The 14,941-nt window shown below is 33.3% G+C and overlaps 1 protein-coding gene across 1 annotated transcript in view; it reads left to right on the forward strand.

The window, feature by feature from the left end:
- LOC114053986 (gamma-1-syntrophin-like) overlaps positions 1-14,941 on the forward strand; it is a 489,285-nt gene that overhangs the window by 451,365 nt on the left and 22,979 nt on the right. Inside the window, exon 16 of the mRNA XM_027877092.1 lies at positions 8,761-8,871. Within this exon, the coding sequence (XP_027732893.1) occupies positions 8,761-8,871 (111 nt within the window). The remainder of the gene's footprint in view (positions 1-8,760; positions 8,872-14,941) is intronic.

Below are 14,941 nucleotides of genomic sequence, written 5' to 3' on the forward strand. Positions count from 1 at the left end.
TGGATAAGTCATCCTCTGTGCTTCAGTTTCTATATTTTTAAAAGGAGGCTAATAAAATACTTAATTTACAGTGTTATTACAAGGATCAAATGAGATAAATCTATATGTAAAAGACAACAAGGCTTAAAGTTTTATATAAAATTCAACTGTCATCATAAGCATTTCCTTCCCTGAGATTATCTGATATGAAACCATATCTGAATCAAAGTATGTAAAACCCACGTACAATGCAAAACACTCAATAAATATTTGTTGGGGTACATAAGCACCCTTTAAAATATAAGCAGGATTAATTTCTATCTTCTACAAATATTCAGTTTACATATTTATTCCATGCATATTTAACATTCACATAAATATATACATATATAATATATACATATATAATTATATAATTATATATGTATGTATATATAAATATAAACATCACATACAAATGTCACATAAACAAAGACTTTGTGAAGGTGGTGGTGTTGAGGCTCTGGTGATAAAGGGATGATTTAACTTCTTTTTTTTTCTCATTGAAAAAATTAAATAGAGACAGTATATGGAAGAATAATGTTTTGGCCAAGACTTTTCATCTAGGCAAGTTATTCAGCCTATAGTACTTCTGAGGTGGTCTCCTGCTGAGGAGAAAATGTATCTTTGAGAAAATGTTTGTATTGATAGCAGAAAGTTGGTTTAATTCATAAAAGACATTGTTAAAAATCAAATGATCATTCTGTAAACATGTACTAGATGTTGTCTATATGCTGGGGTGCAAAGAAAACATAAAAATATTTCCTTACTTCAAGGAGCCTACATTCTAAATTAGAAGACAAGTTGGGAAAAACATTAACGGATAAAGAAGATAGAGTTGAGACTTTGTCAATCACTTTTAAAATTCATTAACTTCCTTCTACCAGGAACCAAAAATTAAATATAATTTTTTTTAGGGTAATCACTTTGGTGAGCTTTGCTTCATGTGATTATCTTTCAGGAACAATGTGTCATGAACAAATAATTACTCAACATGTATAAGCAAAATAAATATGGAGCAAAGCAGAAGTGGCTTGAGTGCCTAATGTAGAAAAATAGGGTCTGCAACTATGGGGCAGTAAGAAGATACAATAGTTAAAGTGCTGGACCTAGAGTCAGAAAGAATCATCTTCCTGACTTCAAATGTGACCTCAGACATATATTAACTGTGTGACCCTGGGCAAGTAACTTAACCCTGTTTGACTCAGTATCCTTATCTATTAAGTGAGTTGAAAAAGGAAATGGCAGATTACTCCAGTATCTTTGCCAAGAAAAGCTCAAATGGGGTCACAAAGAGTTGGAAATGACTGAATAACATTGGAAACTTCATTGGCATAAGGAACACCCAGATAAGGGAATTCTTTCTACAGTGGATCAGCACCTTCTCTGCAATTTATCATTTCAGAGTTCTGAGAAGTTGAGTGATTTGCTCTAGGATTCACCAGGAGTATGAGTCAGAAGAAGACCTCGAACTCAGGGCCTCCTGGCTTCAAGGCTGGTTCCCTATTCACTATGCCATTGCTTCTATTCTACACAGGTTTAAACTGATTCAATGAAGAATGAAAAGCCAATATTCTGACTCCTCTGGGACCTAATTATTTCTAGATGACCTAGCATGTTTTATCTTAATGATATTCAAGAAAAAGTAGGCTGAAGAACACATAATAGAGTCTATGGAGTTATAAATTTGAAGTAAAAGTTCTTTATCAAGTTCAAGGGCTCTGTTGGCTTAATGCCACTAGTAGGCTAGACCAATGTTGGTTGTATAATTTTATATGATTTTTTTTCTTATTCATGTATAATATATAATTTGACCAGCCTAGGGTATGGGTATACATTATTTTGTTGTTGTTGTTATTTTGTTTTGTTTAGGTGGAAGGGTGAATCTGTGGGGAAGTTTGGAGGCTATTAGTAAATGCTTTCTCTCTCTCTCTGTTTCTCTGTCTCTGTCTCTTTCTCTGTCTCTCTATCTCTCTCTTTGTCTCTGTCTCTTTCTCTCTCTGTATATATGTGTGTGTGTGTGTGTCCCACTAACAGACAGATATTATTTCAAAAAAATAGGGTGCCCTAGAATCTAAGAGGTAAAAGAGGCCTCAGACATCATCAGCTTTATTTTAGTATGTGTGAAATTTAAAATATTCTTGACAACTGGTTATAAAAGTTATTCATAAGTACTTTTGGCTATTGGTAGCTCACTACCTGACAGAAAAGCCAATTTCAGGCTTTAGACAACTTTAATTGTTCATAAAAAAACTTTCTTTTATTGAGAAGTAGTAGAAGGTACATTAGTTTGCTCCTGATTTTTAAAATTTTATATATTCACTTACATATATGGTATTAGATTTTCAATTCCCAAAATCCATTCATGGTGTGCATTTCTGTTTTATTTGATCAATAGTCACCAGTCAATCCTTAGAGGTTTTTTTCTAATATGAATATTCAACACTCTCTGTCTGTCTGTCTGTCTCTCCCATCCCCATCAGTTAAATAGCAGTTAAATAAATAGCTAACTTTCTGTAGTATGTGTAGGGGGAGATGTTTTGTTTGTTCTTTGACCATTTCAAATGAAAATGACATTTCTTTGACTGGAACATTTGCTGTAAATAAAGGAATAAGCACTGTAATTTAAGTGCCTAAATAATATATCAAATTATTTTCTGATGTCCCCAATTATTTCAAGAAGAAAACAGAATTACGGAATTTTACAGCTGGAAGGGAGCTCAGTGGACATCCAGATTAATCAACCCATAACAAAAGAAAAAAATTGCCTGTACAGCATATGGAACAAGTGATCATCCAACCTTTGCATAAGGAAGGAAGTAACATTACTTCCCAAGGAAGTCTATTCTACTTTGGGATTGTTCCAGTGGATAGGAAGTTTTTCCTTGCACACATGTAGGGAAAATCTACTCTAATACTCTTAGGTACGGAAACAGAGCATCATCCTGACATCTAAGGAGAATTCTAGGGCTGTAAAACCCACTTTAGGATTACAGGAGAGAATATACACCTGATAAGAATTTACTATTGTGCAGCATTCTCATTATTCATATGCACATATGAATGACATATCTAGGTATATTTGTCTTTCTTTAAAATTTAATCATTCTAATATAACAGTAATGACCATTCTCTTGCTTTACCTCATGTGAAACAGAACAGAGGAATGCTTCTTACAATGGCAAGATATCATTTAAGGAAACAAAAGAATCGTGAAGGAACTTTGCTTTGTTTCAAATTATGTTTATTTATTTTTAACATCTTTTTTTTAATTTTGAGTTCCAAATTCTGTCTTTCCTCAACCCCTCTCTCCCTATCCATTTAGAATGCAAGCAATATGATACTCATTATACATGTGAAATCATGTAAAACATATGTCCAAAGTAGTCATGTTGCAGGAAAAAAAAGCAATTACAGTAAATAAAGTGACAAAAATATGCTTCAATCTGCACTCAGAGTTCATCAGTTCTCTCTATGGAGGTGGAGAGCATTTTTCATTGTGAATCCTTGGAAATCATCATAGATCATTCTATTGATCAGAGTAGCTAAGTCTTTCATAGTTGACCATTATTACAACATTGCTTTTATTGTGTTCAATATTTTTTTGTTTCTCCTCACTTCCCTTTGTATCAGTTCATATATGTCTTCCCAGGTTTTTCTGAAACTATTCCCTTTTTCATTTCTTATAGCACAATAGTATTCCATCAGAATTATAGACCATTACTTGTTTAACTATCCCCCAACTGGTGGACATTCCCTTAATTTCCAATTTTTTTGTCACCACAAAAAGAGCTGCTGTAAACATTTTTGTACATCTAGGTCCTTTTTCTTTTTCTTTAATCTGTTTGAGATACAGTCTTAATAGTGGGGCTGCTGGGTTTATGCACAATTGTTTAGTCCTTTGGGTATACTTCCAAATTGTTCCCCAGAATGGTTGGACCAGTTCACAATTCCACCAACATTGGCTTTTATAGATTAAAAAATGTGCCTCCTAAGAAATAAGGGGGGGGGATTGACTTTGATCAGGAAACAGTGATGTTATGATGGTATGTCAGGTTCCTTGGATTCTTTATAGGAATGATTTAGTATAAATCTATAAATCAAGCTGTAAACAACTTCCATGATTCCAGCATCAGAGAATTACTAAATATGGGAAATGGAGGAGTCCTTAACAACCATCTTGTCCAATTTATGCATAAAAAAGATTTCTCACTAAGCATAACTGATGTGTGGTCATACTTCTTATCTGTACACCAGTACAGCTTCTTTATACAGTTATCCCTTCCACATAGCAGGAGTTAGGGGCACAGTGCCCCCATAATCTGGAAAATCCACATAAAATTTTTTGCCTCCTCCCTTTATTCCAGAGAAAAAGTCTGAATTACCATGGTATTAAAAGATAAAATATGTTGATACTACACAATAGTATATATATATATTTTATACATTTCTGAGTTTCTAAAATTTTTATGTGTCATCTGCTTGCCTTTGTGTGCTATCTGCAGCTTCCACAAAACTCCCCAAAATTCCCATTTAAATTTTTATGCCGACTAGAGATATATTGAAACCATAATGGGGAAAGTCACAATGTGGAAGAGATAACTATACAAAAAGAGGGGGATTGTCAGATGGCTGAGCTTTCCCCTCAAAACCACTCCTCTTCCCTATTCCTGTAAAAGGCATCACAATCCTTCTAGTTACTCAGTTTCACAGAGTCATTTTCTCCTCCTTACTCTCCCTCAACTTACATATCCAATCAATTGCCTGATTTTGTCATTTCTATCTCTACAGAATCTTTTGCAATGAACCCCTTCTAAATATTTCCATAATCACTGTCTTGTTTCAAGCCCTTGTAATCTTTTGAAGGGGACTTCTAATTGGTGTCTCTTTCTCAAGTCTCTTCTTTCTTCTATCTGTCCTCTGTCTATACATACTTAACAAAGTGCTTTTCATAAAGCATGTCTCCCCTATGCAATAAAGTCCACTGGCTCCATATTGATTTGAAAATCAAGTATAATGTGTCAAAGGATGAATCTGAATTCAGGTTGATCTGACTCTGAGTTCAGGACTTTATTTATCAAGGAGCAATTAATCAACTAATAACTATTTACTTAATACCTATAATAAGCTATTCACTGTATTGGGCTTACTTTCTCATGTGATGCTGCCTACACCTACATTTTTATAGCAAATAACAAGGTGGAGAAGTGTATAGAGTCAGGAAGACCTGAGTTAAAATCTGGCTTTAGACACTTCCTAGCTCTGTGAGCCTGGGCAAATCACCTGTTTGCCTCAGTTTCCTCATCTGTAAAATGAGCTGAAGAAGGAAATGGCTAACCACTCCATTATTTTTGCCAAGAGAACCTCAAATGAGGTCATGAAGAGTTGGACATGATTGAAATGACTAAGCAACAAGCTAGTAAAAATAAGTTAGCAAATCTTTTTATTTTTTAAAGATCTTGTGGCCATCAACAGCTGATAAACTTTCTCTCAAATGTCATGGAAGTTTATTCTTCTTGCCATTGAGGATGGGAAGAAAGAGAAGGAGAAAAAAAGTTTTTTAATACTTTCCTTAGAACTCCAGGTTGGTCAACCATCAAATTATTGCTTTGTTCACCTTCAGAAAACACAGTTGGTAGCAATTCATACTTTACCTAGACTAGCTATTACATTTTTCATAACTATTAAATGAGTACTTAATGGACCATATGTTATATAATGTGCCTTTGAGAATCAGGCCAAGCAGCATGCCCTCATTCAAAGACTGAAAGCATCCAGGTAGAGTATTAAACAGTACCAATAAGGACAAATTATTATGGTTCAGACACAATATATTTTCTTTCTTTTTTTTAATGATACATTGCTGCCCCCTCATATTGAATTTAGGAGATTTTGTTATTTTCCCTGCATATGAAGTAGTTTTTCATTGTTGTTGTTATTCCCCCCTTCCTGTCTACCCTCACTTCATAATGTAACCAAGTATGAAAAATGCTTCCTGATTTCTTTTTTAGAGAGGGGGGAAAAAAGCAGCTGGAGATCTGCATGTCTTGGAGTGAATTGACTCTGCAGTTAGCTTTCAAAGTAATTTTTGTACCTTATGATTACAGAATGTAATTGAAAGTTGTTAGAACTTTTGAGAAATTGGTTGAATTTAAAGTCCTAAAGAATCTCAGGAGGCATAATGCTTTTGATATGTTGTTGAATAATTTTAAATTACTCAAATGGAACTATGATCTCAAAAATGTGGATATTCTCTCCAAAGTGTTGATTGCAATCCATCCTGTATAAATTTTGTCTATGCCACTCTAAGTTATATTTTCAGAGATATAGAGCTGAAGGGGACCTTAAAGGTTGTCAAGTTCAACTCTCCACTCTCCTCTTACCCATTCATATTGCAGATGGGGAAGTTAAAGCCAAAGGAGGTTATGTGACTCACTCAGTTCATACAGCTAGTTGTGGATTGGAAGAGAATTTGAACCCATGTTTTCCTGACTTCAAATGTAGCATTCTATCCACTGTAGAATACTGTCTCTCCACCTAATGAACTGAGGAAAAAGGAAAGGCTTAATATATTTTAGCCACAATAATAACAATAACAATAACAACTAGAAGTTATATAGTACTGTAAGGTTTACAAATAACTTTACAAATATCATCTCATTGTCCCTTATAATAACTTTGGAAGGTAGGTGCTATTATGATACCAATTTTATGGATGAGAAAACTGAGACAGACTTGCCTTGGGTCACACAGCTAGTAAGTATCTGAAGCTAGATTTAAGTCTTCCTGACTCCAAGTCCAACACTATACACTGTGACACCTAGCTACCTCTCATAACTGAAAGGATAACAAAGGAGTTATGCCTTATTCTTAACACGTTACCAGCTGGGAAGCCTATCTTTTTTTGTTCATGCACCTTTTTAAATGCTTAAACAACCTAGAGAGCTCATCCATCAGTGTGTTTATATGTGTATCTTAGACAGATATTGCAAATGCATAATGAGTTGGAACTAGAACAGATCAAGAGGTATGAAACAGATTGTTTACCTTTGAGAAACTTCAATGTCCTTCTTAATATCCCTAAACCTCTCCTTGAAATGAATTGCCTTCTTTAATACTAGTATTGTACAAAGGTTGATGAATAATTGTGAGACAGAGAATACTACTAGTCTCAAAGAAAATGAGGAACCCCAGGAGGTATGTAGACTGCATGTATGATGGGCTGCAACACATTATAAAAAAGATATTGAAAGAAATTAGCAAAATATGTCAAAGAAGAGATTGTATTAAATTAAAATACATTTAATTATTTTCAAGAATATAGTTTTCTAGCATACATCATATCTTAAAGCAAATTGCTATAAAGTGAAATTTCTATCTGAATGAGGGTTATATCTCACATACATCTGCTCTACTTTCTTTCGACATTGTGGGGAGAACTCAAATGAGTTAGTAAAGAAAATGACAGAAAATGAAATAAAAGTATTTATTAACTGATGCTTCATTCAAAGCTGGAGCTGTGTAGAGGCCATAGCTTATCAGGATCCATAGTGTTGTTTGTATGCTTTGCCCTCATGTTTTCATATCTAGCTAAGTTCAGCCAGACCTATTCTCCAATGTCAGCTGAAGTAGCTACAACTGAGGCATTCTCCACATCAGTGACTGGTCCAAAGCCAGAGAGAATGAATGAGGAGTGAACTAGCAAGTGGTGCTCCTATTGATGTGTCTGTGTTTTTCCTTCTACACGTACATTTCATCCCTTGTTTCCAACATGTCATTGACACTGTGGGTATGTTGTATCTATTATTTGACCTCTTCAATCTGGGGGCATTCTGAAGCCCAAGTATTATAGCCAACCCCTCTGAATCAGGAGGATTCAATGACTAGTAGACTGAACAGGTAACATTAATCTTCATTGGGTTATTTTCTCTGATTAGTCACTTAAACTTTCTCTGCTGTGGCTTTGTCATTCAAAAAAACTACCCACTTACCTTCCAATACCTTTAGCCCAGTCATATAGCACCTGACACGTCACAGACCAATTGTAGCTAGGGACCTCACTTTTAAGGAATTGACATGATGATAGGGAAATGTCATTAGCAATACTCCTTGGATTCCTACTGCACAAGAATGTTGTGCCTTTTTTTTCTATGTAATCTTATGTTTCATTTGCTAGCAAACATCTCTATCACCTTCTGAAAAAGCCCTAAATTATAATTTTGAACTTTGTCATTAAGCTATAGCATTATCAAATAAAAATGTTCACTTTAGTATTGAATACCAAAGTAATAAGTAATTTGTGTTTTCTACTTACTAATCAAATTTTCTTATAAACATATTTAGTATTTGAAGTTAGCTGCATGAGATTACATTTTTAAACAACACTTCATTAAAATCATATTTATATCTTTAAAAGAATTCATTAGTATCTGACCAATTATATTTTATTTTAAGTCATTTGTAAACCTAGGGGTATGCTTAGTCCAGTGACTGCAAAGGTCATGAAACCAAGGGATATTATGATAAATACTTGTATTTATGTGCATTGGCTACCATGATATGTGAGTTGATCTAAAATTAAGATGAAATGACTTGTTTTCCTTTCATATTATATGATGTTGGTTTTTTTTTAAAGAAAATGTTTCTTAGTTTTCTCCACAGCTTGTTATTAATTTCATTGACCTGTATCTTTTCTGTGTGTGTGTGTGTGTGTGTATGTGTGTTTTTTTTTTTTTCCTTCAGGCTGTACTTTGGAGGTACAAGTTTTCTCAGCTTAAAGGTTCTTCAGATGACGGCAAAAGCAAAATCAAATTTTTGTTTCAGAATCCAGATACTAAGCAGATTGAAGCAAAGGTAAAGCCAAACATCTATCCAATTATCCACCTATAATTGTATTAATACCAATAGGAAGTAAACGAAACTTGAGTGAATTGATGAGGTCAAATGTTCATTGGTGTTCTGATTGCTTCTGAATGTCCATCATGCCCCAAAGCATGGGTTGATTTCAGGATTCTGTAGGGGTTATTTATTATAAGACCAAAGTAAAAGTAAAAGAAAAAAAAAAGAAAAGAAACCTGCACAGAGAAAAGTTAGTGTATGTATTCATTCTCTAGTCTTATAAACTACGTGCATATTAGGCTACAACAACTTGTTATAATACAAACTATTTCATTAATCACTTTATCAATAGCAATGGGGAGTTCTAGATATAGATCATGGTATTTTTATAAAAGATAATCATTTATAAGTATGTAGATATATAATTATATATCTATAATATTCTAAAGAAATGTAAAATATCATTAGCCTTAAGAGTTATTTTAAATACCAGGGTACATTTTACCTCACAAGGTACATATGGAATAAGAGGGGCAAAACCAATATTCTCCCTTCTTATTGTAAATTTTTAATTTTATAAGGTTGATGTACTATGCTACATATTCTGAATGTTAGTCACTAATTTTCTTAGTGTATTTAGGTTTAGGAACAAAAGAGTGACTTCAAAATATTCAAATAGACTCCATCATGTAAGTTATACTACAAACAGTATATAAGGAAAGTACATGGGAGGCAGCTTGGTAGAGGAGAGAAGGCACTAGACTTGGAATCAGGAAGACCTCAATTCAAATTCAACTTTAGACATCTTTCAGTATCTTACTCTCCTTATTTGTAAAATGGAGGGGTTGGATTCAAAGGTGTCTAGGACCTTCAATGCTATAATTCTATAACTATCATCTCAGATATGGTGGTATGAGAGTAGAGTAAGGAGAGGGAGAAACTAGGGTAAAGAAATGAATTCTTTAACATAGTCAGCCTTTCCGAATCAGGATTCAATGATTAGTAGACTGAACAGGTAACATTATTCTTCAGTGTGTTATTTTCCCTGATTAGTCACTTAAACTTTCTGTGCTCTGGCTTTGTCATTCAAAAAACTAGCCACTTACCTTCCAACACCTTTAGCCCAGTCATATAGCACCTGACCCATCACAGACCAATTGTAGCTAGTGACCTCACTTTTAAGGAATTGACATGATGATAGAGAAATGTCATCAGCAATACTCCTTGGATTCCTACAGCACAAGAATGCTGTGCCTTCTTTTTTTTTCCTATGTAATCTTATGTTTTATTTGCTAGTAAACATCTCTATCACCTTCTGAAAAAGCCCTAAATTATAATTTTGAGCTTTGTCATTAAGCTATTAAGCTATAGCTTTGTACATTAAGCTAAAATGTTCATTTTAGTATTGAATACCAAAGTAATAAGTAATTTGTGTTTTCTACTTATTAACATTCTTATTTGTTATTCTTATTTGTCTTTAAGTCACATTGTGGATGTTGATTACTAATAATGTTAGCATAGAGTAATGTATTGAATAAGAAGCCTGAATCAAAGAATCTTAGCATCATAAGCAACCTTCAAGGCTTTGTTTAGAATAAACATTGTTTAGAATAAAACAAATTATTTTGGTAATAGAAATAATAAATTTATGTTTTTGAAGTGTTTCTTTTATTAATATATAAAGGCAGGTTGAAAAGTACTTTCCTTAAAATGTAATAAAACTAAACTTTATTATGCTTCAATTTTGTACAAAACAATGTACTAAGAAATACATAGATGAAAAAAGACAGTCTCACTGCTTACAGACCTTATAGTCTAGTAAGTTAATGAGAAGTACAACTTTAAGTTAGATATTAAATCCACAAAAGTAATCATACAGAAGACTTCAAGAAATTCAAGAAGGGACTGATCACTTCTAGATGAAGGGATCAGGAGTAACTGTGGAGGATTGTACCTGAAGTAAACCTTCAAGGAAGAAAATATATGTCAATAAATAAAAATGGGGCAGAATCTTCTAGGCATAGAGAAAGGTGTGCACAAAGACAAGAGAGAACAGACTAAGATTTGTGAACAGGCACAGAAACATAGATTGTTAGCATAGGCACAAACCTGTGCTAACAATGGACCAACAGATGAGAAAACTTGGACCCAGACAAGAGAAATAGCTTGCTCAAAGTCATACAGTTAATTAATATATGGAGCTGGATGTTGAATTCAAATGTTTTGACTCCAAGGCCAGTGTATTTTCCACTGCACCACATTGGCTTCTTATCAATTTTGACTGAAGAACAGAAAACATATAAGCAAGAGGCAATGTATCTTGGTGAATAATGCACTAAACTCAAAATCTATTTGAGTGGCCCTGAGTAAATCATTTATCCTATCTATCTATATCTCAGTCTATAAAATGGAGTTATTTTGGATGAACTCTAAGGTTTCTTCCAGTTCTAAATTTACCTTCATATGAGTACCATGAAATATTATTGAAAAGGTAGACTGGCACAAGATTATGAAGGTTCTTTGTTTTCTTCTTTTTTTTTTTTTGAGGCAATTGGGGTTAAGTGACTTGCCCAGAGTCACACAGCTAGTAAATGTTATGTATCTAAGGCTGGATTTGAACTTAGGTCCTCTTGACTCCACTGTACCACCTAGCTGCTCCTATTGTGGAGGTTCTTAAATGGCATATGAAAGATTTTACACTTTCTTTGATAGACAATAGAAAACCAATTGACACCAGCATGTCCAATGATGAGAATTATGCATTAGAAAGGTTACTCTGACAGCAGTATGAAAAATGAAAGAAAGAAAATAAACTCTAGGTCATTAATTAATGGCAGTTACAATAGACAAGAAAAAAGACAGTGAGAGACCAAATTAAAGTGGTGATAGAATTAAAAAGGAGTGCTGAGACTTGAGGAATATTCTGGATGAAAAATCAATGGACAAGCCACTGGTTACGTATATGGTAGAAAAGGAGTCCTGATCATTTACAAGTTGGACTAGATGATCTTGGAGGTTGCTTATGATGCTAAGATTCTTTGATTCAGGCTTCTTATTCAATATATTATTCTATGCTAACATTATGAATAATTAACATCCATAATGTGACTTAAAGACAAATTAGAATGTAATTTAAATACTATTTTTTTCTCCACTTACTTTTTCCCCATCACTTTTATTATAATAAATATTTTACTATAAGCTCCCTTGCCAGGAACTCAGTGGCTACTGGCATTACCATTTAGGTCAAGGTATTTTATACAGTATATTACAACATATTACACAAGTTCCAGCATTTACACTGACATCACCATGATGGACTATCTTGAAAGCATTCTTCCCATAATTTGACAGAAGGCAAACTGTTAGAAGGATCTCCTAAAAAACCATCTGGAAGTGGTCTTTCAGATATACCTCCTAAGGATTCAGCCAAAGCATAAAATAAAGGAAACAAATTCTTTTCTAATCAGAGCAGCTGCTGAGATTGTATCACTTTTTATTTCTACATGTAAAACATAGCTTGAAAAATGGGCATCTCCATGTGGGTTAAAAGATCATATTAGTTAAAGGAAGAGAATGTTATATATGACAGGGGGAGCTGTAGTCTTATGTTAGTGCTTTCATTCCTTATGGTGTTTATTAGGAGTTTGTTTTTTTTCTTTTTAAGTTCTCATAGCTGCATGCTGCAGAAACTTTTTGGGATGGATAGAGCAGCTCTATAGCAAAAAAAGGGCTGTGTTCCTCATGTGTTTTTATTTGAAGTAAAGCAAAAATAAAAAGCACAGTATAGATATGTTCTTAAAAGTCTATTATATAGAAATATAGTATAAAACATGTCAGAAATATAAGAAAATGATAGTTTAGAAATTATTACTCTGTGATAAAAATGTAAATTATGCCATGATTAAGGAAATTCCTATTTTTTGTTTTTGTTTTTTTGTTTTTTTTGGTGTGTGTAGGTTTTGTATATATAGTTGTAAGGAAAGATATATGTAGAAGTCACCAACAGCAATTGTCCTGTAATTATTCTGTTAGATTTTCCTTAGATGCCATTGCAGGCCTTCCTTCCTTCCTATTTTTTCCATTATTTATGCTACCTTTAAGGATAATATATCACCCCCTCTCCTTCTCTCTCAGCTATGTCTATTTTATGGAGATTTTTTTTTCTGAGGTTATAATTGTCAATCCTGCTTTATTAAAAAAAAACTCAACTGGGCCATAATGCATTCTATTCCAACTCTCAATTATAGTTCTCTTTGAAGCTTTTTGTTGACTTAATGCTACAAAGATTTGAGGTTAGCCTCCTAAGCCTTTCTGTCATCCTCATTCATTTTATGAGTAAGTTAATGCCATTCACATTCATAGAGATGATTATTAAGTTCCTTACAAGATATTCTATTATGGTATTTCTTTTAAAATGTGTAAAATCTATACTAGAGTGTCAGTTAATATTTCTTAGAACAGTCTCATCCAGTCTCTTTCATTCCCACCTCTTTCTCAATTTAAGCATTGACTACTTGTTCTTGTTATCTTGTCTTTTCTTTTATAAACATCTGCTGTTGGTTTTTATTATGATAATTTCCTCTCTATCCCCCAAACTACAAAACCTCATAGTGTCCTGTTTAATTTATATATTTTTAGTAAATGTGTTCGCATTCATTCTCTATCCTTCTTTCTGTGTCTCTTTCTGCCTCTGTCTCTGTCTCTCAGCCTCTGACTCTGTCTCTCTTTCCATCTCTTTTATTTAACCTTCTTTTTTTTTAGTTTAGATACTATGAGGTTCATGAGATCCCTTCTATGGTAGTCAAATTAGGAGAAGATCTAAGTGCTTTTCTTCCCTCCTCTTCTCTTTCCCCATAGTATTTCTTATTTCAATAACAAGGCAAAGTCAAAACTAAACTCAAATTATTTTACTTTTCTGAATATGAGTATTGGTTCATCATATTTATCTCTGTCATTTGTATTAATTTATATTTTGCTCCCATCTAATACTTTTGATAATTTGTTTTATGATTTAATTAACTATGGTGTTAATTTTTTTTTTAATCCTGGTTTTTGAGGAGACAAAATCCTAAAATTGTGTACTAGGCCTGCTTTGTAAGTTAATTGTTAACGATAATAAATCTCTCCTCTGATGTAATGTAAGCTCATTAAAGGGCAGGTTCTATTTCATTTTAATCTTTTTCCTCAGAGCCTAACACAGTTCCAAGCACATAACAGGTGCTTGAGTAATAAGTGCTTACTTGAGTAATTGATTTTTTCAGTTTTACTATCTTTTGATTTTGCTCCAAAGCTTTTTGCTGTATCATTGGATTTTTCAGATCTACCTTCTCTTTTTATTTTAAGGGTCTTTGCTACTTTGCTAAATTCCCCAGCTTCTATTCTATGCTATATTTCTATTTCACTCCTTGTCCATTCCATCCATTATTTTTATGCTTTGAAACCACTTTCAGCATTCTTGTATTCATTCCATACTCCACTGTAGTCTTCCATAGTTGTTGTACAATTATTCTCTTCCTCTCAATTTTTATCCTGAGGTTCTCTGACACCATGGTACTTGTGAATTGTATTATTATTTTTTTCTCGGGTTAATTATTCAGTTTTTCTGCTGATTTTCCCCCCTAATAAGGTCTTCCTTATAAGGTATTTTTCACCTCTTTAAGTTGTTGTTGTTATTGTTACAGTTTATTTGGCACATTTCTAGCTCTTCTGTGGTAACGAGGAGAAGCTTAAATAACATTAAACTACTCATTCAACTACCTTGATTTTCCCTCCTTCTCTGAAGAAAATAAGGATAATTGTATTTCAGGGAAAATTATAATAAATAGATGATCATCATATAAATCTATTATTAGGTCAAATGACTTTTTTATTTGTTTTCTTTCAAAATCTTTGTTTGGTAGACCTTATGATAGTTATCAATCCTCTTTATTCACAAGGGATAGAATAAGTGATTCATAAGTTTGATTATGCAACTCAGATCTTTAGAAATATGATCAAATATGTCCAGAAATGCAACAACAACAAAGACAATAACAACTTACCTTCATTCCTGGACTATTACCCTCAATGAATCAATATTACT

This window comes from Vombatus ursinus, unplaced genomic scaffold (assembly GCF_900497805.2).
Source record: "Vombatus ursinus unplaced genomic scaffold, bare-nosed wombat genome assembly UNPS02014812.1, whole genome shotgun sequence".
In the NCBI taxonomy this organism is placed as follows: Eukaryota; Metazoa; Chordata; class Mammalia; order Diprotodontia; family Vombatidae; genus Vombatus; species Vombatus ursinus.